Genomic DNA, 27530 nt, shown 5'->3' with positions numbered 1-27530 from the left:
GACGCAGGCACAGACGTGTAATTACGCCGCGGTAAACACGTGTGTGCCGATTTGTTGCGTGAGTTTGCGCTCGACGCATCCCTGCGTCGTCGCGCACGCGTGACGAACTGGCTGGATATTTTAAATTCAAATCATCATCATCATCATCAGCCGATAAGACGTCCACTGCTGGACATAGGTCTCTTGCAGGGGACTTCCACACAACACGGTCTTGCGCCGCCTGAATCCAGCGGCTGCCTGCGACTCGTCTGATGTCGTCCGTCCACCTAGTGGGGGTCTTCCAACACCGTCTTCCGGTGCGAGGTCGCCACCTTGGGACCCCAAGTCTATCGGTAGTACGAACTATGTGCCCTGCCCATTGCCACTTAAGCTTCGCAACCCGTTGAGCTATGTCGGTTACTCTTATTCTCCTACGGATCTCCTCATTTCTGATTTGATCACGTAGAGAAACTCCAAGCATAGGCTACCAAGGTGTTAACGGAGCGCTGTCCTAATCTCCGTATTGAGGTGTTGTGTCACTTGCAAAGCTCAGCTGCAAGCGACCTTCAATATCTTCGATTTCAATATGAAAATGGTAGCAGACTGACTTGGAAGAGATAAGGTAATTTCTTTTACTAAACCCACTTACCCCTCCTTGTTTTTATTATTATTCAATTACAAGTTAGCCATTCACTGCGATCTCATCTGGTGGTATAGTACGCGGCAGAAAGTCTAGTACATCGGCCTTTAAAATGACAATTCGGCTTTGTAGAGCGTTATCTCTGTCACTCATACCTATGACGTTTTGTCGGTTTCAACGATAGAGACAGTGCTCTACAAATCTGCTATCTCCTTCTTAATGTCGATGTACCTACATTACTTTCTGCCGCGTACTGTAATTGATGATGCAGTCTAAGTTAGAAGCGGGCTAACTTGGAAGGGGTATGTCAGTTAGATTTCTAAGCGGAATCTTACCAGAACGCCAAATCGCTTGGCGGTAGGTAGGTACAGCTTTGCCGACACGGTGGTAACTAGCCACAGCTGAAGCCTGTAAACGGCCATACTGACATAACCACTTACCCCAGTAAGTTTTGTTTACTCAAAACTACACTACACCACTAGATTACAACATGGTTTAATTCAAGGGGTGGACTATAATAACGCTTCGGCAGTTCCTCTGGTGCTGCATGTTCATGGACAGCGGTCATCACTTAACATCAGGTTGCCCGCCTGCTCGTTTGCTCGCTGTTTCTATTTAAAAAAACTTACAGCGAGCACCTGCACACAGTATTTGTTTAAAGCGACGCTTCTTTCTCATTCAAAAAGAAAAAGAATTCGCATCACAAAACGTGTTTGAAAACCTGATGCTTAAAGCTTTGACTGTCAATGTCTATAGGTACACTAACCCCGATTATTATTCTCTACTCTTACAATGGCACTATACTAATAGAATAATAGGTATGGGGAATAATACAGCCATAACTCGGCGAGCGGAATTCAAAAGAGTCTGATGAAAGTGGAAAACACTAGAATTTATTAATGAGATTCTAATTAGAATGCTACATGTATTTCTCAATGGTATAGGATTATAAAATAAGCGTCTATTTATATGTGAAGAACTCACAACTTGAAACTAATTTCTAAATAATAAAGATAAAGTTTGTATTACGTACAAGTGTTAACTCTAAATTACACAAAATTGCGTCGCATTTTACGGTAAATTCTCTACGTAAGACTTTTTAGAGAAACTAAAACTACTGGTAGAAAGAATGTACCTAGGTATGTACTAATGTTTCTGGGTCTACCCATTTCTACAGCACTACCAATACTAACTAAATTCATGGAAGAGATAGAATAAGGATAGCTTTTAGATAGGCTAGGGTCATGATGATAATTTGTTCAATCTTTTTGAAACTTTTTTGGCAAATCAATGGGCAAATCCAAAACGAGGTTGAATTCTCATTTCATTGCTTTGGGAACATAAAGGAAATAGAAATTTCCAGTTTCATTAACTCTAATTTGAATTTATGAGACGCAGAATGAGATTTGCTTGAGAAGGCCAATTCCTAGAAATGATTTTGGCAAGGAATTTGTTAATTACGAAAATGATTGGACATGATAAGGGAGCATGCCTACCAAAGTTCTGGCGATACGGATTAGTGAACATCGATTTAGAGATTTTATGTTGTGACCTATTGGATTTGGAAATTGTGTTGGTGGGAAATTCTATAGAGGGGCTTGTGGTGGTTGTTGAAAATTCAATAGGGCGACTTGTAGAGGTTGTTGAAGATTCAATAGGGGGACTTGTAGTGGTTGTTGAAGATTCAATAGGGGGACTTGTAGTGGTTGTTGAAGATTCAATAGGGGGACTTGTGGTGGTTGTTGTAGATTCAATGGGGGGACTTGTAGTGGTTGTTGAAGATTCAATAGGGGGACTTGTGGTGGTTGTTGAAGATTCAATGGGGGGACTTGTAGTGGTTGTTGAAGATTCAATAGGGGGACTTGTGGTGGTTGTTGAAGATTCAATGGGGGGACTTGTAGTGGTTGTTGAAGATTCAATAGGGGGACTTGTAATGGTTGTTGAAGATTCAATAGAGGGACTTGTGGTGGTTGTTGAAAATTCAATAGGGGGACTGGTGGTGGTTGTTGAATATTCAATAGGGGGACTCGTGTTGGTTGTTGAAGATTCAATTGGGGGACTTGTAGTGGTTGTTGAAGAATCAATAGATTTGCGGTGGTTGTTGAAGTTTCAATTCAGCTGGTGTTGTTGTTGATTATAGGGTGAAATCCGGTGGTTTTTATGACCAGCTTATTAAACTGAAGAAGTAAAGTCATTTCATAAAAATCAATTTGACTACTGTAGATTTGTAGATACTGATGTACAAGACGTGTAGAGGAAGCAGATGACCTGCTTATCAAAATCAAGAAGTAAGCATTTTCTACAAACTAATCTAACTAGGTACCTACCTACTAAGTAATGTATAAGTGTAGAGCAAAGGGACTGACCTGTTTCCGTTTGAGCGGCACTGGCAGCTGCTGTTGCTTGACGAGCGGCGGCGGCGGCGGCGGCTCGCTCGCCTCGCGCTCGGCCAGCTCGTCCAGCAGCGCGGCGCACTTGTCGGGCTCCGGCTCGTCGTCCGCCAGCAGCAGGAAGCGGCGCCAGCGCGCCGAGTCGAAGCCCCAGTGGCACGTGCGGTGCTCCGTGGCGTGCGAGTGCGCCACGAAGCGGCGCGGCGCGAACACGCCCCGGCACTCGGCGCACTGCACCAGCCCCGCGGCCGCCGCGCACACGCCGCGCGCGCCGCCGAAGCACTCGTGGTACACGCGGAAGCCGGCCAGCTTGCGCGGCGCGGCGCGCGGCGCGTGCAGCAGCGCGGCGCACAGGCGCTCGGCGTCCGTCTGCGTGATGAGCCCGCACGACGGCGCCGAGCGCGGCAGCACACCCTCCGCCTTCAGCTCGTGCAGCTGCTCGGGCGTGCAGCGCGAGCAGTAGATCTGCAGCACGTCGCACACGCGGTTGATCTGCTCCAGCGTGAAGTCCGTCAGCACCGAGGTGAGGATCTGCGGCAGGCACAGGCGCCGCTCGCCGCCCACGCTGAAGCACGCCACGGGCTCGCCCTCCAGCGCCGTCTCGCCGCGCTCGCCCAGCGCGTCGGCGGCCGGGCCCAGCGGGATGGGCGGCGCGGCGCGCGGCGGCGGCGGCGGCGGCGCGCGCAGCGCCCCGCCCGGGCCCTGCAGCGAGCGCGGCGCGCTGGCCTGGTACGTGCGCAGCACGGAGCTGATGTGCGGCGCCACCACGTCCATGGCGGGCGAGCGCGAGCCCCGCCTCAGCGCGGCGCGGCCATGCCCGCCGCCGCGATCCACGCCGTCCCAGCGAGGTCCTCGATCTCTCCGTCTCCGCGTTCACTGGCACTGTAACGCTCGTGACACGTCGAGCGTCCGCGTCGGTCGGCGACGTAGTGCGGGCGCGGGGCGAGGGCGAGGCGCGCGGCGCAGTCAAAGCAGCAGACGGACGGCGCGGCTACTGGAGAGTCTAGCCGGCGCCCCCCGCGCGCCGTCCCCCGCGCGCCGCCGCCGCGTCACGTGACCGACCTTCCCGTCAAAATATCCAGAATGGCCGCCCGCGTCAAAGACTACCACACGCACACGCGACTAAATGTACAAATACCTTCAGCTTGTTTTACTTTCATTTTCAACTAGGTACAAAATATTATCATTAATAGCAATTACTTATTAAGTTAAGTGAATATTACGAGTAAGTATATTTACGCAAATAATTATACATTTACGTAGGTAGGTACAGGTAAATTTGTAACTTAGGATGTAAGGAACCCTATAAGGATACCCTATCCTTACAGGATAATCTCCGGATCTAAATATGAAAATTCTTTCAGTGATCGGTCTAGGTATCTAGATACTTTATCCCGACTGTAAATTAAGTAGGTATGTCACGTGAACAAGTCGCGAAAAAAACCAGTCTTCAGATAAAGCAAACAAACAAATAATTTTAATTAAACACTATTTAATGTAATAAGCTCAATTTATACAAAAAGAAATTACAAAAACGATTACCCAAACAAACAAGATTCTAATAGGTTTTTCAGGGAAGTAGGTATAATATTTTCATTAAAAATAATCTAGTTGGATGGTCTTACATTCATATCAATTAAAATACCTACATATTCTAAAGTATACGTCAACGCTTAAAAACTAGAAAATCATATTGTAAAAGAAAATATTTCTTCGATACCTACTTACAGCATCTGAGAGACAAAACCAATTAGACATTGATATACTTATTAGATTTACATATCTGTCTGGTTACTCTGTGAAAGCCCGACACGCGCGGGGTATGCGCGGGGTGCGGCGGGACGGGTGGAGGTGCGGAGCGCGGGGCGGGGCGGCAGCTGCGTCTAGTGCGACCGCTCGCAGCTCCGTGAAAACTGCTTTTATCACTTAACAAACATACACTGCAAATAGAACTCTATTTTTAGCTTGTTAGACAATATTTTTTCACACCATCTAACCAAAGTGATAGACTTTTAGCACGAATTAAATATGCCATTGCAAGTTATACTTTATTCCGTCGCAATACAACTCAATTTTCCTAGGTTTGATAAACAAAGCATTTTATAATCATGCTTCTGAGTACCCATACATTACGCGCCGTATTTTGCTGCGATACTTTTCTAGAGTTCGTTGCGTCACAATATAGTATTAATTTGGAACCAGAGCAGTTCATACTTCCTCTAAGCCTTCTTGCCTTGTCTTTTAGAAATAAAATAAAAATATTTATTAAAGAACATTTCACATTTTGTTAAGGTAATACTGGGTAATACCTACCTAATACTTACTATGAAGGCGTACACTCACTGCTCAACACCTGCCCATGTTTTTGGTCCTTCGAGCCGGATAAGAAACTGCGATCTATGAATACAATTACATACTAAACAATCCATTTCAATTTAGTTCCATTCTAGCTTATGCTCGCGACTTCATCCGCGTGGAATCACATGTTTTAAAAAAATTATCTGTCTGTCTGTCCGTTTGAACGGTCTAATCTTCGGAACAACCGAACCTATTTTGACGGGACTTTCACAGACAAGTAGAGGATTTACAAAGGACTAACTAACTACTTTTTTAAACGATTTTTAAAAAATGAGGTTCTTCCTATGTACACAGAAATCTCCAAAATTTCTGAACCGATTTGCGTAATTTTTTTTAAACGATAGATAAACTTTGCGACTTTGTCCCACAAAAAATTTGGATTCCAACTTCTCAATCCTGATGCTGCAGGGGATCTGACCACCAAAACTGATGGGATCGGATGTAAATTAAATTCGAATTGTGTGTACGTACCTACCAAGTAAAGACTTAAATATCGTTGAACTCGATGACCCAACTCCTCAACCCTGATGCTGAAAGGAATTGCATTCCTAAATCGTGGTGATTTATAAAGTGGTCTACTATGTCAGTAAGAAAAAGGAACGGATTCCCAAGGGATTTCTACAAACCCAAATCTACTCGAAGTCGCAGGCATCAGCTACTTTTAAATGAAAATACTACTTCCAAATCGACACAACGTGCCTGGTATAAAGTGTTATGGGACGTGCACGTTTCCCTACCCATATAATATTGTTATGTTTGGCTAGATTGGGCTTTTTAGACGCTGCTGTAGATCCAAAGTTACCCACCATAATATTTTAAACTATTTTTAAATCTGTGTGTGCAGTCTGTGGTATTTCTGTCAAAAAGTAATTTTAAGTAACCAGTGTTTCTACTTTTGCGGATTTCGCCCTATTTTAGGGTAAAACGACTCATATCAGGTATTTTTCAACGTTTTAGGTATTTTTTTATATTGACAGGCATTTAGGACAATTTGGGGAATACAATTAAACTTGCTAAAACGTTCAATAATTTGGGGTAATCTTATTTTTTAAATCAACCTAACATTTTAAATTTTATATTGATAATTGATTCTGAGCACAACCTAATTTTGGAGTATTCGCATCCTATTCTTACTAACGTAATATGAAAAGGGCAGAACGAGTTTGACAGTTTTAAATTTAATTTTTAGATGGCAAAACCCGTGATTTTAATGCACAGTCGCGAGCCTACTGTTTAAATTTGTAGTGTGCACTAAAATTTAGAGTCTCTAAATGTAAAGTTCATGTTCTGTCCCTTTTTAGCATTGTTAAAAAGAAAAGGATGCAGATACTCTAAATTTAGTTTAGAGAAAGACAACGGAATCGGTGCCATTGTTGTTTTAGATATTTATCAAAGGGGAAAAGCTCAAAAGGGCTAGAAAAGGGCATGTTTTCAATAGCGTAGGTACCTATTTTATAGGTATAATAAATTATTAGTAATTAACTATTTACCTGGCTATTAATTATTATTCGTATGAGACTGAGAGCCAGAAGTAGGTACATACTGTAAATTTAAAATAGAAGAAAATGATAACTAAACACCTTCTTCGTCACAAGCACCACAAGATTTAGGATCGTGAAATGATATTAAGAACGTTATGTAACGATGTTGTCAGATTATAATGAGGAAGTTTCAGGGAAACGTTCAATAAAATTTTCATAGATGGCGCTGAATTCTTCCACAACTAAAGATAAAAAAGAATACCCATTTCAATTAGCATTTTAGTGCTGACATCACAAAAATGGCGGCCACGCGCATTAGCATTTTGCGGGTCTTATACGCCCTATCAGGGTATTACAAAAAATTTGGGTAATTTTATCGCGAACTCCTACAGAAACTAGGGTAAAACTGGGTAAAACCATAATTGTAAGTGAAAACACTGGTGGTAACTGTGAACTGTCATTGTCAAGTTGAAGTTGAGTATAAAAAAATTCTGGTGAATTAAATGGTTTCTAAATGGTTGCGTATTTTGCACAGCTCAAAGTTTTTTCTAATCACTTTCACAATTAATATAATAATAGCCCATTCGTGATTCGGCTTTCTGATCCTTCATAGTTCATGTAAGTATAGCTACATAATAATAATACATAGTAAGCAATTCCCTTGAGAAACGTGTGCTGTAAAGTAAAACAGAAAGTCATCTCATACTATCATTTTATTACCCATGCTCAAAGTATCTGCTACGATTGTAATTAAAGCGTAAATAAAAGTTATATTTACATTATTTACCGTGGAGTGACAAAGTAATCCGTAATTGCGCAGGTTTTGATGGATCCTTGGGGTTGTCAAATTAAAAGCACGTCGACTGAAACCGAATTTGAAGACGACTTCAAACCAGAGAAGAGTGATAAATTGGCCGATTCCGCTGAGTATCTTGCTATTCTAGGTAAGAATGTTTGTAAGTATATCTGCAGGGCCCACATTGGTAGTTGCACTTTGAACCTTTTGAAAAACTTGTACTTGACATTATAACACCTACCTACATCAGCATTTCATTAAAGTTTTATGCATTTATTGAAATCACATGATTATGTCAATATGTCATGATATATGAGACATTTCACAACGATTAATAGCCTCATCTGGTGGCAGAAGAGCTGGTTAATTTTTTGCGCCACGGATCAGCCTGGCTGTTCAGCGCGGAAATGCAGCCAGTATTCTTGGCACCATTCCACGTGGGCGTGATTTGTATCGTAATTAGATAAGGCTAGCTTTAAGTTTTATTGTAATATTTTCAACTAAGTATATATACCCACCACATAATATTTAATGTTAGATGATGCCTATGACTGCATCTGCATGAATTTAAAATTTTCAAAAATCCTTTTGGAACTAATTTTCTTGGACAAAAAGTAGGCTATATCTATCCCCGGGATGCAAGCTATCTGTACCAAATTTTGTCAAAATTTAGGGCTATGATTATTAAGAGCAGAGAAACATAGAGGCACACACTTTTGCATAATTATAATATTAATATTGATTATAGAAAAGAATCTTACAAGTTAAGAAGTCTTTGTTTAAATTTATGTGTTCTTGGCTCATCTGTGTACATCTAGTCAATGACAGATTTCCATATCAATCCATACTAATCCATACTTAATATTATAAATGTGTGTGTCGATCTGTCTGCTAGAGTTTCACGGCCCAAATATTTAACCAATTTTGATGTGTACAGAGTTAACTACATCCCGCGGACAGACATGGCTACTTTTGATCCAGAAAATCAAAGAGTTTCCACAGGATTCTGGTAGCTTGCGTCCTGAAAATTGACATAGGAAACTTTTTATTCTGGAAAAGCAGAGTTCCCAGAGGATTAAAAAAAAAACCTAAATACATGCTGACAAAGTGGCAGACATGATCTAGTAACTAATAAATAATTTTCAGTATTCAGCCATTCAACTTTTTCTTTGATTTTTTTTTGAAATTTGAATTCAAATCTCTTTCTAAGTCTAAACTTTCTCTAAACACCTGCAGGCTGCATTAAAAATCTTTATTTTGAGAATAATGTTACTTAGATCACTATGGATGTACCATCACCAAACTAGCTCTTAGGCTGAGATCTATAGAGCGCACTCTGACGTTGCTCAGACTTAAGATTGAGTTAAAACAAGACAGATTTATGTGAGGGATATACTGTCTCGTTTTAACTCTGTCTTAAGTCTAAGCAAAGTCAGAGTGCGCTCTATAGATCTCACCCTTACTCAGCAACAATAGTACTGTTCTTATCTCTTAAAAAATCTGTTACTATGAATATTTAGGTACATAGATAACTAAGGTTATCTTAAAGTCATTACAATCAAAATTTATTTGTGCAAGTATTACTCAATCACCCCAAGACTTGTATGAAGAATAGTTGTAGAATATAAATATTCAATTTAATACATAAATTTTCCAGAAAGAAAATTGAAGAAGTTGAAAAATAAGAACAAAGTTGTGGAGAATTTGTCAGCGTACAGAGCAGACTGCATTGATCGGTTGATGCGAGAGGGTTGCGACTTGGATCCTGTCATCGGAGACACTGAATCGGAAAAACTCCTTCAAGATCAAGAATAGGACTAGGATTTTCTAGGACCCCGGTGACCCCTTGTAAGTAACCATGGCATCCTCATCATCTAACATAGACCTTTCCGGGCCATCTTTCTGTGTCGTATCAGGCGCTTCTCAGGGTATAGGTCGGGCGATTGCAGTGGAAGTTGCAAAATGTCTCGGACCAAACTCTATCATGCTACTTTTGGCACGGAAGAAACAAGAACTTGCAGTCACTGCAAGTTTGTGCGAGTCCGAGAAAGTTAAAGTCACTTACAACTCTGTAGACTTATCGACAGCTTCAGAGGAACAAATTATGGATATTTTGAAGCAAGCATTATCCGGACGCAAAGTCACCGACTTTGAAACAGGGCTGATCTTCCATAATGTCGGGTCACTTGGCAATTTGGCAGTGGAAACTGCACGTATGGAAAATGTACCAGAACTCCGCAAATATTATGACTTGAATGTTTTTAAAGTGATTTCTCTCAATACTCAGTTCCTCAAACTCTTTGAAGAGGTGGAAGAAAGGGTTGTCATTGTCAATATAACATCGCTATGCGCTATCAAGCCTATGGGAGGCATGGCTTACTACTGCAGCGGTAAAGCTGCGAGAGAAATGTATTTCAGAGTGCTGGCCGAGGAAAAGAAACATATCAAGGTCCTCAACTATTCCCCTGGGCCCGTTGAGACAGCTATGATCGACAACGTTTTAGAGGAAGCCATAAACGACAATCTTAGAGATGTCTTCACGTCTTTCAAAAACCAGGGCACGCTGCTAAAGCCGGAAGTCACAGCCAAAAAGTGCATGAAAGTCTTGCTTTCTGGCAAATTCTTGCCAGGGGAACATGTCGATTATTTCGATGATGAATAACTTGAATAAAATTTTGGAAATTTGGAATCTCTTAAACATGGTTATCTTCACGAATCTAACATGAATTATGATGTTCGATTTATGGTAAAAATGCTATAACAAATTTCAAAATATTATGGTATAAATCTTTTAGCGTAACTGAAATGACAGGAGTCAGTTTCCCGATTGTGGAAGAAAAACGTATTCATCGTTATCGTAATCGTCGAAAAATTCTGCCCTTTGATTGGTTGATTCGCTGTTTACATTTTTTCACAGCCAATCAATAAATAAATAAATAAATAAATAAATGAATAAAATCCAGGGGCAGAATTTGTTGACGATTACGATAACGATTAATACGTTTTTCTTACACAATTGGGGGGCAGGACTAATAATTGATATTAGCTCTCTTTTTCTATCTAGTATGGTGAGGAAAGAATGGCACTAAGTAATTTTGAGCCATATTTTAATGGAGCATATTATACTCATTTTGGATGTTAAGTATATCAGCTGTTTTATGTGTATTTTAGGTATAAACAGGCTATAGGATATAATATGTAGTTATTTTCAATTATACTTTCTAAAAAAGTTATAAGAATTTCATCAAAATCGTGATGTTAAATGGCGTTATTTACTTTATATATCTACAATTTACTTTTATATGTGATATCAGTTGTTTTATCCGTTTTTGTTTTGGTAACTTAAATATTTTAATCATATCATATTACTAGATAGCTACTGTAAAATTATAAAATTACATACTGTCAATTTAGTTCAACTAAATTTTAAGGTTGCTTTACCATCAGAGATGTGTTATGCTACTTTGCTATGGATATGTGTGATATATATTATACAGGGTAACCAGAACGCTGGCAAAAACTTGGTGTTATTGTTATACTACCTAAACACAATCCAATACCAATAACCATTTGCTTTATTTTGTAGTTTTAGTCATATAGTATTTCTCAAACCCGCAACTTCGCTTCTGAAGAAAAGTTCGTTGACTTCTGGCGTCATCAGTCAGATGTTTTATTTGCAATATATATCGTAAACTTTTACAAAATTATAGGTCCCTGTCTTCGGTTTTGCCTGCGTTCTGGTTACACCATGTCCAACAGTCATTTTCATTGCCCTCATAGCTTTGCATTGGTGGAAACTGGTTCAAGGAAGCTATGTTTTTTATATAAAGGGATGCATGCTATGGATGATAGCGAGTGGTGTAGCCTGTTCTTCTTACTGTCGATGCATCGCTTAGCTAGAGTCGCGCATCTACGTCGCACGGCTACCCTGCGGCGGCGCATCTTCATAGCACATCTTACCCGCTCCGCTATACCACTTAGCATTAGTGGAACTGGAAACGGTCACATAGTTTCGTAGCCTAGCTTTGACCTCCTCACAGTATAGCTGCATAGCCAGAGGCGGATTAAATGTCGAGAGCGCCCTAGGCAAGCACCTCATAGGCGCCCCTCTAAAAGCCATATTAAATTTTTTACTAACTTCGAAAGAACGAGGAATCGTCTCATTGCATAGCTGGTTGTTGGTGATTATACTATTTATGTGAACGAGTGAAGAAAATCACGTCATGACACTTTGGTATATTAAAGAACAGGCAGTATCGGTCACTCCAAGATAATATTAGTAGGCATAATTATGGCCATGTAATGGAATTCTACATGATTGCGCGCGCCCCTTTGTCACCTCGCGCCCCTAAGGGATAATCTGCCTCTGTGCATAGCACATCTCTGGTGGAAAAGCAGCCTATAGTCGACGCATTTTAAACTGAGTCGTCGAGTTATCTGTCTATTTCGCTCGCACTTACAGGTCGTAGGTAAGTGCGAGCGAAACAGATAACTCGACGACTCAGTTTAAAATGCGTCAACTATAACAACATACCTACTAAAAATTGGTGTTGTTAAGCTCAAGACAAACTTGCATTCCAAATAACGTTTGTGTGTTCCTCTGTCTAGCGACTGTGTTGTTGTTAAATAATAAAAATATAGTTATAACTTATAGTATAGTAGTAATACATAAAGTTGAAGGTTTCTAATATATTTGTACTTAAAAACTGGTCGCAGATTATAGCACGTGCCGAATACAATGACGTCATAAGCTCCTTAAAGCGGAAATCAGCATTTACAGTACGCGGCAGAAAATAATGTACATCGACCTTTAGAATGAGATTTCGGCTTTGTAAAGCGTTGTCTCTGTCACTCATGCCTATGTGACGTTTTGTCGGTCTCAACGACCTCTGTCGTCATTGTCTCTACAATGCTCTACAAAACCGTTATCTCTTTCTAAAAGTCGATGTACCTACATTATTTTCTGCCGCGTCCTGTATTTATATTTGGTGTCATAATCTGTAGTAAGCTAAATACTGTGACCCGCTAGATTCTCGAATGATAGCAGTCAATATACGTTCAGCCCGGCTTTTTTCGGCTTTATGGGTCTGGGTTATAGCCCTTTTAAATTGTACAATAACTCCTATAGGTAGATTTTTAAAATTCCGCGGCATCTACGCAACGTTCGTTGGGCAGTGCCGAGAACAAATAAATAGATTTATTTAGTAATCTATGTATTTTTTTAAATAATAAATAAATAAACTTTGAAAGGTTAAAAGAAAATTTAGTAAATAATTAAATTTTTCCACACTCAATGACCCTTAAATACACGCTGAAATTGTAATGGTAGTTTTCCCGAAGCGAAATGAGTTTGTCATGGTATTACAATCGATTTATAAATAAATAAAAATATTAGAGTCAAAAATAGCAAATTTACAATCGAGAAAAACAAAACTCGAATGATGAGACCTTGAACCAATAGTAGTACCGCATGCGTGCAGGCTAGTTTATGCCTTATCACTACGCGCGAGAGCTTATTTTGCTCTAAACTTTTTCACTTTATTCGAAGCTTGGTTCGAGTGGATGTGCCTACTATTCACGATGTCTAGTGAATTACTATTGTTTCTCACACTTTCGAGTTTATGATTTATTATTATTATTTCAAAACAAAAACATTTTATATTGTTTAACTTTAACTAGATGTTTCGAAAGTACTACTGAGAGCAAATCTTTCTGCCGCGGGAAGACAGCCACTAAAATTTCAGCATGTATATCAGGGGGTTTACTGATAATAATAATTTTAAAAAAATTGGGCGCGTGCTGCAATAAACGATCAGCAAAAGACTTCTAGATAACATTCCACTTATCTCTGTACTGTATGCGTGTATCGAAATATTTTATGAATGCAATTCATATTAATAAAGTGCTTGAAATTGAACTCTTGTGTTTTTATACCCTATTTCTTTTTGGTTTTGAAATTTTTCCATATGAGTTACATTCATAAGTTATTTTTGGTTCTTTTATATGAAGAATGCTTTAGAATAAGATGGAGGGTGGTGATTTTGGATAGCTAACATCAAGAATTAATATTTTTGTTGAAACCAACGACCTCTCTACCACACACTAGATGAGTCATTCCGAACGAAACTCGTGTTATATGAAACTGTCAAAATTTGTATGACGAATGGCAATACATTTAGTCATTTATTTATTCAATGCATTCCAATATTAATTACATAATTCCTTGAAAAACAAGAAAAGAATCATCAAAATCAGTTTATATTTGGCGGAGAAATCGCGTGACGTAACAAACGTACAAAAAACAGACATTTCAATTGAGAACCTCCTTTCCTGCTTTTTTGAAGTTGGTTAAAAATATGCTATGCCTGGCTATGTATGCTATGCTATGCCTGGAAGCTGTGGCAGCCTAGTGGTTAGGACGTCCGCCTCCCAATCGGAGGTCGGGGGTTCGATCCCGGGCACGCACCTTTAACTTTTCGGAGTTATGTGCGTTTTTAAGTAATTAAAATATCATTTGCTTTAACGGTGAAGGAAAACATCGTAAGGAAACCTGCATGCCTGAGAGTTCTCCATAATGTTCTCAAAGGTGTGTGAAGTCTGCCAATCCGCACTTGGCCAGCGTGGTAGACTATGGCCAAAACCCTTCTCACTCTGAGAGGAGACCCGTGCTCTGTAGTGAGCCGGCTATGAGTTAATCATGATATTGATGATGATAGTAAACGCTACAAGATATCAAGATATGACAATATGAATTAACTCTGTCATAAACTCTACCCGAGAATCGAACCTGGGACATTTTGTGAAGAATTTTGAAACAGATTTTTTTAAACTAAATCAAAATTTGTTTAGGAAAGGAATTAACAAACTAACCTAATGCTGCCTGTCCACTGATGCGGAGCGGAGCGAGAAAGTGATGCGGAGCGGAGTTGCGGACTGTATCTGTCCATAAACGCGGAGCGGCGGAGTGGACTACACAAATTGCAAATCCCTGTTTCACCCTTTTGGGGGTTGAATTTTCAAAAATCCTTTCTTAGCGGATGCCTACGTCATAATAGTTATCTGAATGCCAAATTTCAGCTCGATCCGTCCAGTAGTTTAAGCTGTGCGTTGATAGATTAATCAGTCACCTTTTCCTTTTATATATTTAGACTATGCAACAAATAGAATTAGCCACAATGTGCTGGCTTCTTTCTTACAGGGCGTGGACTCTTCAGGCACAAGATAGCGTTTGATAAGTGTTGCGTGTTACCAATCAAAGTTCATTCCCCAGATGATACCACGATGGGGGGTCGAAAGAGCCTGTTCATCTTCCTGATGAGCCTGGCGTGGAAGTGCCGCTTCAGCATGCCGCTGCTGCTGAGCGGCACCGTGGCGCTGCTGGGCCGGGCCTGGATGTTCCAGATCAGAGTGCACACCGTGCATCGCTTGCACGAGAACGAGGTGAGGAGTTTCTGTAATGTGGACTCGAAGAATCCTGATCATTTTCTTTGTAAGATATGCCTTCATTTCAAATTGCATAAAACTGTAAACTCATCAGAATAACGCATTTGATCCAGACTTAGCGATTGCAAAAAAAAAACAATCGAATTAATCAAACAAACAATCGATTGTTGATTTGTTTGATTTAGTCTAAAGTTAAGTACCTAAGTTCGCTTCAGTTAATCGGAGCGTACTGTCTTTCGGAGCGTATTCGATTTTTAATTCATTCGTCCCAGACCCGCACGCTATGCAAGTTGTAACAATCGAACAATCGTTTTTTTCGATTGTTTAATTGTTATTCGATTGTTATATACTGATAGATTGAATATTAATTTCGGGACTAAAAACATAAATATATTATATTTGGTTATTTCCAGCTGGCCTACTACGATGAGTATGATGACGATGACGACGACTCCTGGGAGACAGAGTCCACGGACTCCTGGGAGACCATCGTGGAGGAAGTGGCTTACGGGTGACGGATCGTACTATAACGTACAAAACTATATAAAGATAGAGAACTATGTGATATTATTTCGTCATAATAAAAAGGCTAGAAATAAGAATGTTGCCAACTAATCAAATCAGCAACTATTTATCAAACGTCAATACGCGCGCTTTAGTATGCGAGTTTGAATGAAATAGTGAAATAATTTATTTTTCAACAGACGACACCCCTATTATGAAAACTATAAATACATGGAAATGTCTAGATGGCCACAAGCGGTCGTTTAATATCAAACATTATACGGCCACAAGTTTTTTATTATAAGTCCCACAAATTGCTATTGCGCTGGAGCTATGTCCCATTAACATCGAAATGATGTCATTTTGACGTCATTTGACGTATATTTAAGCAAAAATATATCATCACTTCGAAACTTCAGTCTAGTGCTGACGTCACTAAAATGGCGGCCACGTGCATTAGCAATTTGCGGGACTTATAGCTTTTGTTTGTTCCTTAACGCAAGGTTCAATTTTTAATCGGAGCGGTAGTTAATTTTTCTGTATTTTTTTCAATCAAATCAAATCAAGTGGTTTATTCAAAATAGGTAATTACACTTTTTGATAGTCGGTTGTTACATTTGTAAGTGGTGATAATTTTTACACGAACTTAAAAACGAAAGCTACGAGGTTATTATGAAGTTATTAATTTTCAGATAGGCAAAGCTCATACAATAGTAGGGATGATGACTATAGGTACTAGTCAAATCAGCAACTTTTTATTAAACGTCAAAACACTCGCTTAGTATAATATGAGAGCATTTTTTTGCGTGATGTAACCACAAATTCACGGTTTTCGAATTTAATCTTTACTTGTGCTATAATACCCACCTACTAAATTTCATGATTGTAGGTTAACGGGAGGTACCTACCCTATAGGTTTTCTTGACGACGCGACGGACAGACGGACAACAAAGTGATCCTAAAAGGGTTCCTTTTTTCCTTTTGAGGTACGGAACCCTAAAAATTCAAGACAAATTCATAGTTTTGTGTTTGTGACACATACGACAGAGACTGCATACTGCATAAATATTGGTGCGGAAACAAAAAGTTACATTACATTTAATATAAAAATGGGGATCGTTATAATTTGTTAATATAATAGGATTTTAGCTTATATTTTAAATTAAATCTGGTTAGTTCGGTTCTAATTTTGTTATCTAAAGTATTTATTAGACGAGGGATCATGTATGCACTGGTGCGCTCACCGTATTTGTTTTTGAAGGTACGGTTATTAGTTTTGTTTTGCGTAACTTTGCGCGTCTGCATTTTGTTTTGAACTGCATTTTGGATGTCTAAATTAAAAAATTGTTCTTTCAGAAGTGTAAATTGGACCTTGTATTGAATATTAATAACCTTGCAAAATTTAAATATAAGATTTTCATTTGTTTTTGCTTTAAGTTTGATATATTGAAGAATGGTACAATGGCACTGATTCCTTTGTCTTACTCTAAACTAAATTTAGAGTATCTGCATCCTTTTCTTTTTAACAATGCTAACAAAGAAACGGAACATGACTTTTACATTTAAAGACTGTAAATTTTTAGTGCACAATACAAATTTAAACAGTAGGTTCGCGACTGCGTGCTAAAATCACGGGTTTTACCATCTAAAAATTAAATTTAGAAATGTCAAACTGCTTCTGTCCTTTTCATATTACAATAGTAAGAAGAGTGTGCGAATACTCTAAAATTAGGTTGTGCTTAGAATCGGTGCCAGTAGCTTTCAAAATCCTTAGTTCTGTGCTCAATAATGTAACCACTTGGGGCTGTGTATAAAATAAAATATAGTTTGTAATACTTTTTGTTTTATTTTTAAAAATATCCTTTATCAGATGGTGATTGATTGAATAGGTTGATGCCGCTTAAGATGGAAGCGGGCTTATCTTGAAGGAGCGCGACAGTTTTTATCTAATTAAATAAAAGGAAAAGATGAAATATACGGAAGGAAATTATCAACCGGCCAGGTGCGTGGCGGGCCACGCGCAGTGTAGGGTTCCGTAGTCAAAAGTTTGCTGGTTCAGCTAGTATAACAATAAATCAATATAACAATAAATCAATCTAAACTAAATGAAACGAATAGGATTATGATCAATCACAAATACAATAGATACTCTTAAATCGCTTGGCGGCACGGCCGGTAGAGTGGTAACTAGCCACGGCCGAAGCCTCCCACCAGACAATAAACCCCAAAATAAACGCTGCAAAAATCACCGCGAGGTGACCGGGAGCGACCTCTCTTACTCATAAAATCGACAACAGATGGCGTTGTAGGGCATTGCATCGCGCATGATTTAAGGAACAAGGTGGTTCATAACTGCATGTTTATTTTTCATTACAATATTATTAAAAATTATTAAAATATATGCTACCCTGTAGGTTTCTTGACAGACAGACAGACAGACAGAGGGTTCCGTTTTTCATTTAGAGGTACGGAACCCTAAAAATCCTAAGCCCTTCTCCGGGGCGGTCAATTGATATGGTGATGATAATTTAAAGAACCCTTTATCAATAAATATTTATTCGTATGGTAATCACTAATCAGTCATCAATTTACAAAATATTAAATAAGTACCTAGGTATATACAAATGATAAATAGTAAATACCTAGTAGAAAATCACAATTTACAACTTGAAAATCGTACGGTCATCGGACGATTATAAACAAGACATTACAGCTGTTTCAATTAGGTAAGTACTCATAATAAATAAGTAATTGATTAATTAATCGATTAATCAATACCTTCCAAATGTTAACCCTTGTTTAATATTAGGTATTTTAGTCCAAGCTACACTGTGTAGTGTACTTAGTCCGCGTGAACACTGCGGATTTATTCCGCGCGTTTCTGTACAAGTTTTAAACAACTTTATATTGTAGTGTTTTATTTCGCGCGTTTATTTAATTGCGAGTAGGTATGCCTTTATATTTCCTCGTGGAAATATTTCTTTAAATGAAAAAATAACCCGTTAAGTAGGTATTCTACTAGCTACATAAGGCATTCGGTGTTTTTTTCTTTTAAAGTTTATATCGACGAACAAACTCAAGAGTGACGCCACACATCATCTGACCTTATTTTGCTTAGAAAATAGACATCTTCACTGAGTGTAGCATAGAGCAGAAACAAAGAGGAGTTGGCCTAAGCAACTGTGCACTGTGATTTTCAACTAGGTCCTGACGTCATCACTGTGGGCGGGGCCTTAGTTAGTATGCTGTCTGCGTTCGTCAGGTTCACATATATTGAGACTCGTATTATCGGTGTGTTTTCGCGTTTTTAAGAACAAAAGGATGAAATGTTGTGTTTTATCGTGTCAAAGTTATTCAGACAGACGTTCTGATGCTATGAATGGTATCACATTTCATTTGTAACTAATTTTATACGTAATTTCTACACTTATTGACATCTAGTGTGAGATAGCTGAACTATGTAGTGACATCAATATATCGATGTTAGGTCGCTAAGCGAGTAGTTTTGCTACTAACCCGCAGATGGAAAATTGAGAAGTGGGCGGCGTTCCACAACCCCTCACCCCGCAAAATGTCACTCGATATTTCATAGGGAAATCTTAATACAACATCTCCTCTTTGTTTCTGCTCTATGGAGTGTAGTTAGTGACTTGCAACATTTTAAATAAAAAGCAGCCTGGCGGGGAAAAGTTAGCGCAATACAAAAAGGGCGCACTGATCAACTAATCGCTGTCACTCACGCGTTACCGACTGATTCGCTAACTCAGTGTCTAACACTGAATGATGGCCACTGAGCTCCTTTGACATTTATTTTTAATCCATTGAAGGTTTTCTACGAAAAATTATTTAATAATCACTCAGTGAAGCAGCAATGTAGAACCAATATGTCAAATGAGCTCAGTGGCTAATCATTTAGTGTTACACACTGAATTAGTGAATCATCCCGCTGGCACTCCCTTCGATCCACCTAAGAGACGTAAAAATTGTCTACTTTGCATTTTCAAGTTATTTTCCAGTCACTAAGTAAATTATTGTATATTTTTTGCCTATTCCGTGAGCCTATAGTACAAAGCGTTCCATTGTTCTAAGAATATGAATATAAGCACAGTCAGGGGACCGAGCTTAGCGTAAGTCGGGATGAAGCCTCTCCACAGTGCGAACACACCCTCCTCCTTGATTATAGTGCTTAGTACTTGGAACTGACCGATGCCTTTTTCTGAATTTTGGACTCTGAAAATAAAATTAGAAAAATTCAATACAGTCAGTTTTGTGTCAAGTTTTCTTATGAGGCCCGTAGGAAGCGACCATGTCTCGGATCCGTATGTCATCTCTAGCAACACGCATTGTTCGACGACTTAGGACTTCAGTCACTGAGGAATTAAGAAATTTCAGCGGATGAAGTGGGCTATGCTCGGAGTTTCTTTGCGTGATCAATTCTGAAATGAAGAGATCCGTAGAAAAACCAAACTGGCCTCCCACAAGATAGACAGACAACATCAAATAGTCGCTGGGAGCAGCTGGATTCAGGAAGCGCAAGACCACGGTGCAGTGTGGAGTTCCTACAAGAGACCTACGGGGATTGCAAACACAGCATAATATTATAGGTAGCAGGTATGTCAAATCTTTCAAACGAGTATCCGCCAAGATTCTTGCTGTCTTTAAGCAACAGAGTGTAATATTTACGAATTGTCAGTTTAAACGTAGCATGTTCATATTAGCTGTAACATAAAAATGCAACTCAATATATTATCAAAGTAGGTTGCCTGCACATCGGATTGAAAGAGAGGTGATGCAAAATTATGTAGGTTAGGTAGTTAAGCAATAAGATTTAAACAATAGTATGTAAGATTTCTTTATTGGTTTTGTTCATAAGTTTGTTGTTTGGAGTAGATCATAAGCCGGCTCTCAATAAACATCTTCCACTGTTGCCGCATTTAATTATTACCATACGGCCACAACATATCTCAAGAGTGAATCAACAAAGCTAAGGGTGGTTTTTGACGCTTCGTGCCCTACATCATCGGGTTTTTCGGTTAACGACTTGCAATACGTAGGCACTACAGTACAAGACACGCTCTTCTCCATTTTATTACGTTTTCGTCAACACCGCTACGTGCTGACGGGTGACATCGAATTTCCCGGTAGGAAAGGCATTCCAAACCAGTGGTATCTAGATGCATTTGACGATTCAAAAGTAGGTACCTATACTCACCGTGTCTTAATAATGTCGACGGGTAGCGAGGCAAACGTGGTAGTCAGACCGGAGATCAAGGATGCGATCAAATGCAGGAAGATCCCTTCGCCTAAAACTGGTACCAGCTGCTGTCGAGCCTGAGCCAGATCACAAGAGTTATTTAACTACGCACCGAACTGAGAACATCGTTTTTCAGTCGGTTATAAATATAGAAAAGTCATCAGAAAAAACCGGCCGGGCAGGGTTCCGTACTACAGTCGTATTTTTTCGACATTTTGCACGATAATTCAAAAACCATGATGCATAAAAATAAATAAAAATCTGTTTTACAAAGCACAGGTAAAGACCTTTCATATGATACCCCACTTGATATGGTTATCTTACTTCAAAAATTGAAAATACTAATTATTAGTTCATGACCACAATTTAATTATTTTTTGTGTGATGTAACCACAAATTCACGGTTTTCAGATTTTTCCCCGAATGCCAGCTATAAAATCTACCTACCTGCCAAATTTCATGATTCTAGGTCAACGGGAAGTACCCTGTAGGTTTCTTGACAGACCGACAGACAGACAGACAACAAAGTGATCCTATAAGGGTTCCGTTTTTCCTTAAAATGTTCTGTAACCTGTGCATAACTGCCGAGTTGCGCTCCATTCACTATCATGGCTCTGAAAACTGTCGCGCTGGCTCCGCGGAACAGCATCGATGCACCTTCTTCCGACGTGATTCTGCAAGAGTTTGATAATTTATGATTTTTTTTCAGCCTAAACCATCATCCAGAAGTTGAGCTGGCAGTGAGCAAGTTCTGCTTTTCGTACTGTGCGATAGCCGTTGGAGTCGAAAAGTTCTTGCAATGTTCCGCTACATTGCTGCCTAGCTCGGAATGTAAATAATGTAATGTCATATAAGCTTATAGAGATTGTATGGGGACCAGTAGTACCGCGACAGCACTGTGACAGCTGGTGACAGCACTGTTGCGGCAGCGCTGCTGCGTGCAGCGTGGTTCGGAATCATACCTTTAGAGTGGAGACTGCGTATAGTACCTAAGCGTAGTGTGGGGTGCCCTCCAGCAAGACCCCGACGGTTATAAAGACTGAAGATGTTGTAGAAAGAGGCTGGTTGCGCGTCTACAACGTCTTGGCAACTTCAAAAGTTCTGTGAAGTTGAAGTAGAATATACTTACGGCCACGTAACCCGATACTTAGATAAAAGAGTGACAAAGACAAAAACAGAATGGTCAGGCACAATTGCATACTTACTTAAAACAGAAATTAAACAATTTGGCGGAACAAACTGGATATAAAGGCCCAAACAGTCCTGGTACAATCTGAAGGAGACCTTTAAGTACCTAGGTGCTCCTTTAAATTCTTAAGTAATAAAATATACTTATTTATTTAATACTTACTCGTATAAATCTCAAACAAGGACATATTAAATAGTAAGTACGCGCAAAACAAGTAGTCCACTGTCCAATCACCAACATGGCGGTTTGTGCAAGAATTAAATGCACAAGCCCGGTTGAGATCTGTTTTTGTAGCCTCGTGCACAGAACACATTTACTCCAGGAGAAGAAGCCCAACTACATACAAATAAAGTGCAGACTGTGCACCGTCACGCCATCTATTAGTGATTCCATAGAATTAAACTTTTGGCGCGAAATTACGAACCCCGTATTGTTTTTTTTTTTTTTCTATATTAGGCCCGCATTTCAATCGCCAAATAATCTTTAACCGAGGAGTTTATTCCACAGTTAAAGATTATTATTTATGGCGATTGAAAAGCGGTCATAACAAAACTGGAATAAAACAAGTAAAAACTTTTTAAAATGCTATAATTTTTAGAAATAAATTTTTATATTATACTGTGAAAAGCATACAAAGATTTAAGTTATGTTTTTACTCATTTTTTTTCTAAGCTATTAGATGAAGTAAAAAAAATGTACTTTTAAAGTGTTTTATTACAAATACGTCATAATCCACAGCATACATAATGAAGAAATTACAAAAACAGGTTATAGTTAAACCAAAGTTGGATTACAGTAATAAATCTTAATAGAATTATTATCTTTTAAACAGATTAATTATTATTAAAGATCTAATACTGAAATGTTTTTCAAACTAGGGAATGTTACATAGCAAGAACTACTTATTCAATATATCATAAATAGAATAATGAACAGAACCAATATAGGCATATAGGCATATTTAGTAGTGGTTTGTGGAAGCACAGACAGGTCCTGAAATAAGGCAAAATACACAAAATTATTATATTTTTTTAACTGATGATTTATAAAAAATTGCAATAGAAACATTATATTACATACCACTGTGATGTATCTGGTGGCCGAGATAAGATAGGCACATTTGGTACCTAGTGGGTTGTGGAAGCCACACTGACTGTTCCTGGAATAAGGCAAAATACACAAAATCAATATATTGGTTTATCTACTGAGAATGTGTTAAGTAGGTACATATTGCAATAGAAATTTATATTATGTACCAACTGAATTAAATGTTGTTGTGATGTGTCTGCTGGCAGAGACAAGATAGGCACATTAGGACAGGTTCTAAAATGAGGCAAAATGAACAAAATTGATGTTTTTCTGAGATTTTTTTACAAATTGCAATAGAAATGAATAGTTACTAGGTACATACCACTGAAATTGAATGTTGTTGCAATGTTTCTGCTGGTGAGCCAGGCACACTGCTGGTGTGCAAGCTTTTCAACACCTACTCAGTTACATTGGCAAAACAATATTCTGCCCAAATTCGAAGTCTGAAACATTATAATAATACTATATAATAAACCAAAATATCAAAAACACCAGCGTTTCTGACTTCTTTAGCCGGTTTGTAGATAAAAAGAACAGCTGGTACTTAAGGGACACGACAATATTTACCTTGCATAATTAGATGCCTTTCCGGCTCTTGGTAAAGAGTGGATAGTAAGTGTTGGGTCGAAAGCCGATGCACAGCACTTAACACGCTTTCTATATTTATCAGACATGATAAATTTAATCTTACAAACGAAAAGAGTCACCAAACAATAAGTCACTGTTCTTATTTTTCTCTAGTCTCAATCACACTGCTGCGAGTTTCTTCAAGCTAACAGGGAGAGAAAAATAGAAGCAAAAACACTAAACCACATGAAATACAACTAAAAAAATACGAATTTATCACAACTGTTGGGAAAGAAAACTTTCATATTTAAACCAACAACCTAAAAACAAACGTACCATAGAGTAGATAGTTGCCAGTTGTTTATAGTTTGAAACTTTGTCTCTGACTTTGAAGTCTAGAATGAGACAAAGAATTTCTTTGTTTCATTCTAAATGATTCCATAAAAAAGTCTGCAACGGCCCCATACAAAGTTGCCACCCCCTGGCCTCGTGTTCCGATTAGACTACTTCTTGCGCGTAAGTACTATACCTACCTCGACATAGCATTGAAGACGTTCTTATAATTCCGTCGCTTTTCGGGCGGTAGTCTACCGTCAGCCGTCATCCGGATGAGGGCGACCTCTGCCGGGTTGCCGACGAACGCGCCCAGCCCTCCCGCAACCATCCCAATCACCAGCTTCATGGGGAAACTTGGCACTCCGTACGCACTGAGCAAAGACTCTTTACAATCAGTAAGTTTATCTAAAGTTCAACTAGGTATAGTACGATTCAAACTTAAATGCGTCTGCGTTAAGTTAGCTTTGCTATCTTGCGCATGGTACACTCGAGAACTAAATCACTTAACGGGCGGCGGTAGGTTCCACCTCAGCTTAAGCAAGCTTAAACAAAGTAAATTCTCAACTCGACTGTTTAGTCCGAAGCACCACCGCACGATGATGCAGACTCATTGAAACTTGAAAGCATTTATTCGCTCCCTAGCACTATGATAATTATGGTTCTTTGGAGGGAAGACTCTATGGTATCTGTATCTGGCAGCCGATTTTATTTTATTTAGTTCTACGCGCTGATTCTGTTTAATATCTCTTCTTTTTAATATTGCTAAAAAAGGACGGAACATGAATTTTACTTTTCTCTATCTACTCTCTAAATTTTAGTGCACGCTACTTTAAACGATACGCTCGCGACTGGCAGCTAAAGTCACGAGGTTTGACGGCTCTAAATTAAATTTAAAACTGTCAAACTATGTCTGTCCTTTTCATATTATATTATAAGAAAAGGATGCGAATACTCTAAAATTTAGTTGTGCTCAGAATCAGTACCAATCTTATGATAGAACCTAACCTCGCATAGTAATCATTCAAGCTGTTGAAGCAACCCAGTCTAGCAGTGGTGTACGTAGCTTGCCGGAAGAGAGCGGCGGACAGGCCCTTGTAGAAGCCGGAGACGCCTTCGTTCTTGAGGATGCCGGACACAGTGCTCATCACGGATTTATCTCCTTTCGGGCCCATGAGTTGCATCCGCGTCTTTACCAAATCCGCTGGCTGGACCACGGTTATGCCCATCATGCTACAATGTAGAGAGTGAATTTTTATTTATTTATTGATCACGTAAATTTCAATAATACATTTAATAGAATAGAATAGAATATGTTTTATTTATGTAAACTTTTTACAAGTGCTTATGAATAGTCAGGTAGTTTTAATTTACCAACTGGTTCGAAATGCCGTTCCTACCGAGAAGAACCAGCAAGAAACTCGGCGGTTGCGTGCGGTTAAAATATACAAGTTCGCCATCCTCTAGAAACTGTTGAAGTTTATGTGACGATGGCGAGTTCGCGTTATACAAATTTAATAAAATATAGGGTAAAAAACTGTTATATAAAAAAATGCCTCGCTGCGGTGGTCTCGACGAGGTTTTAGATTTAATTTAATTTATTTTAGTTTTAATTTAATATTTGTTTTTTTTTAGATTTAAGTTTATTAATAGTTTATTTGTTAACCATTAATTATATCGAATTGAAAGCTATAAAATTGAATCCCTATACCTATTGGTTTGTTGTTTCGTTGAAAATAAATGAAAGCAAATTTATTTCTATAAATATCGTTCTCAAAAGACAATAAATTTCAATAAAAGCTGTTAATGCATATTTGTACATATAAATATCGTGACATGAAACACTTCCTAGACCTAGACTAGCCATCCAAAGAGGCACCTAGATCCTAGGTGAATCCTAGATGAATCTTTGAAAGATTTAGCAAGTTGTGGAGGCAGTGGTAAGGCAAGGTGAGGTGGTAGTCTAGTAGTTAAGACGTCAGCCTCTTCAGGGAACTCAGGGTTCGATCCCGGGCACGCAAACGAATTTTTCAGAGCTATATATGCGTTTTAAGCAATTATAAATATCACTAATTGCTTTAATGGCGTAGGCAAAAACCGTGAGTGAACCCGGTATTCCTGAAAGTTCTCCATAAAAGTCTCATAGTTGTTTGAATCCGCACATGGCCAGTACGTACCTAAAATATAGTGGACCATGGCTAAACCCTTTTCATTCTAAAACGAAACCCGTGGAGCAGTGGGATTTTTGTGTCGACGAACACAAAAAAAAGTCGAAAAAAAAACGGGCCGAATTGAGAACCACCTCCTTTTTGGAAGTCGGTTAAAAATTGATTATGATGACCTTTCCGGCGCGAACTACAGCGGTCTTATGAGTAGGAGGTCACGGATACAACTTCTGGCAGGGACAATTTGGAAAATTATAGGTTCAGGTCCAATAAAAAGTGACCGCCAAGCAACTTAGCGTTCCAGTACGATGCCATGTAGTAATTCTGTAAATTATTAGGTACTACCCTTTCAAGACTCGCTAGGTCTACTAGGACAACACCAAGCGAGTCGCAGGGAACCGCTGGATACAGGCGATGATGCAAGACCGTGGCGTGTGGATTGTGGAAGTGCCTACAAGAGACCTATGTCCAGCAGTGGAAGTCTATCGGTTGATGATGATGATGATTAAAGCTCCCAACGGTGTCTGTGTCCTAACTTAATTTCCTTACCCACTCAGTCCTCCGAATACAAAATTCAGCCATCTTGGTATAGGCTGTCGGGTTGGTTTTTTGTCTCCCATAATAAGTATTTATTGATAAAAAACTATTTGCTATTGAGAACACGCAGAGGGTTGTTGTGAAGAACATGAAAAATCTTGGACAGCTATGGTAACATTTACAGTCATTTTTGTGTTTTTACGATTGTTTGATGTGATATTTTTGTGAATTTGAAAATTGACAATTACACTTGAATGACAAATGTAGGTTAAATGCGTAAAATCGGCCAAGTGCGAGTCATAGTCGCGCACCGAGTGTTCTGTACTCGGGTATTTTTTTTCGACATTTTGCACGATAAATCAAAAACTATTATCGAAAAATAATTAAAAATCTGTTTTAGAAGGTAAAACCCTATCATACCACTTAGTAGGTACTCGTATAGGTATCTTACTTTGAAAATTGAAAATACTAATTATTTGTTCATAAACACATTTAAATTTTTTTTACAATAAATTCACGGTTTTCGGATTTATTCCTTTACTTGTACTATAAGACCTACCTCCCTGCCAAATTTCATGATTCTAGGTCAACGGGAAGTACGTTATAGGTTTTCTTGACAGACACGACAACGAAGTGATCCTAAAGGTTCCTTTTTTCATTTTGAGGTACGGAACCCTAAATAATGACTTTTTACGCGCCATTTTAACTTTCTGTGTCAAATTTCATGTCAAAAGTACGATTTAGTGGATTTAGTCCTTATTTTATAGGTGGGTGAACCAATGAACCCACCGTACTTTTGACATGA

At 39.0% G+C, this 27530-nt stretch overlaps 4 protein-coding genes and 1 long non-coding RNA gene across 6 annotated transcripts in view; 2 read left to right on the top strand and 3 right to left on the bottom strand.

Moving 5' to 3' along the window:
* Snoo (Sno oncogene) overlaps positions 1-3989 on the bottom strand; it is a 103547-nt gene extending 99558 nt beyond the window's left edge. Inside the window, exon 1 of the mRNA XM_034978986.2 lies at positions 2986-3989. Within this exon, the coding sequence (XP_034834877.1) occupies positions 2986-3783 (798 nt within the window). The 5' untranslated portion in view covers positions 3784-3989. The remainder of the gene's footprint in view (positions 1-2985) is intronic.
* A 5354-nt stretch (positions 3990-9343) lies between these two features.
* LOC117991404 (uncharacterized) lies at positions 9344-17426 on the top strand. The gene is made up of 3 exons (XM_034978998.2): positions 9344-9492; positions 14915-15084; positions 15501-17426. The coding sequence occupies exons 2-3, from the start codon at positions 14926-14928 to the stop codon at positions 15600-15602; spliced, it is 261 nt and encodes an 86-aa protein (XP_034834889.1). The 5' UTR covers positions 9344-9492; positions 14915-14925; the 3' UTR covers positions 15603-17426.
* LOC138402201 (sepiapterin reductase-like) lies at positions 9477-13561 on the top strand. Its single transcript, XM_069505090.1, has one exon. It carries the CDS (start codon positions 9503-9505, stop codon positions 10304-10306), a length of 804 nt encoding a protein of 267 aa, XP_069361191.1. The 5' UTR covers positions 9477-9502; the 3' UTR covers positions 10307-13561.
* A 1973-nt stretch (positions 17427-19399) lies between the features above and the next one.
* On the bottom strand, positions 19400-26846 carry LOC117991401 (mitochondrial 2-oxoglutarate/malate carrier protein-like). The gene is made up of 6 exons (XM_069505089.1): positions 26738-26846; positions 25032-25256; positions 24224-24397; positions 21417-21519; positions 20804-20922; positions 19400-19821 (listed from the first exon to the last, which is right to left on the bottom strand). Exons 1-6 carry the CDS (start codon positions 26806-26808, stop codon positions 19638-19640), a joined length of 876 nt encoding a protein of 291 aa, XP_069361190.1. The 5' UTR covers positions 26809-26846; the 3' UTR covers positions 19400-19637.
* LOC138403677 (uncharacterized) lies at positions 22739-24176 on the bottom strand. Of its 2 annotated transcripts, XR_011237894.1 has the most exons (5): positions 24027-24176; positions 23691-23895; positions 23446-23566; positions 23115-23193; positions 22739-23027 (listed from the first exon to the last, which is right to left on the bottom strand). It is a non-coding gene; the product is annotated as an uncharacterized lncRNA (long non-coding RNA). The 2 variants fall into 2 exon arrangements; XR_011237893.1 differs by lacking the exon at positions 24027-24176 and having other exon boundaries at positions 23691-23947.
* Positions 26847-27530: the final 684 nt, after the last annotated feature.

The sequence above is a fragment of the Maniola hyperantus genome, chromosome 19 (genome assembly GCF_902806685.2).
Source record: "Maniola hyperantus chromosome 19, iAphHyp1.2, whole genome shotgun sequence".
Taxonomy (NCBI): domain Eukaryota; kingdom Metazoa; phylum Arthropoda; class Insecta; order Lepidoptera; family Nymphalidae; genus Maniola; species Maniola hyperantus.
The sequence above is the reverse complement of the archived record's forward strand: the minus strand, read 5'-3'. Positions and strand labels throughout refer to the sequence as shown.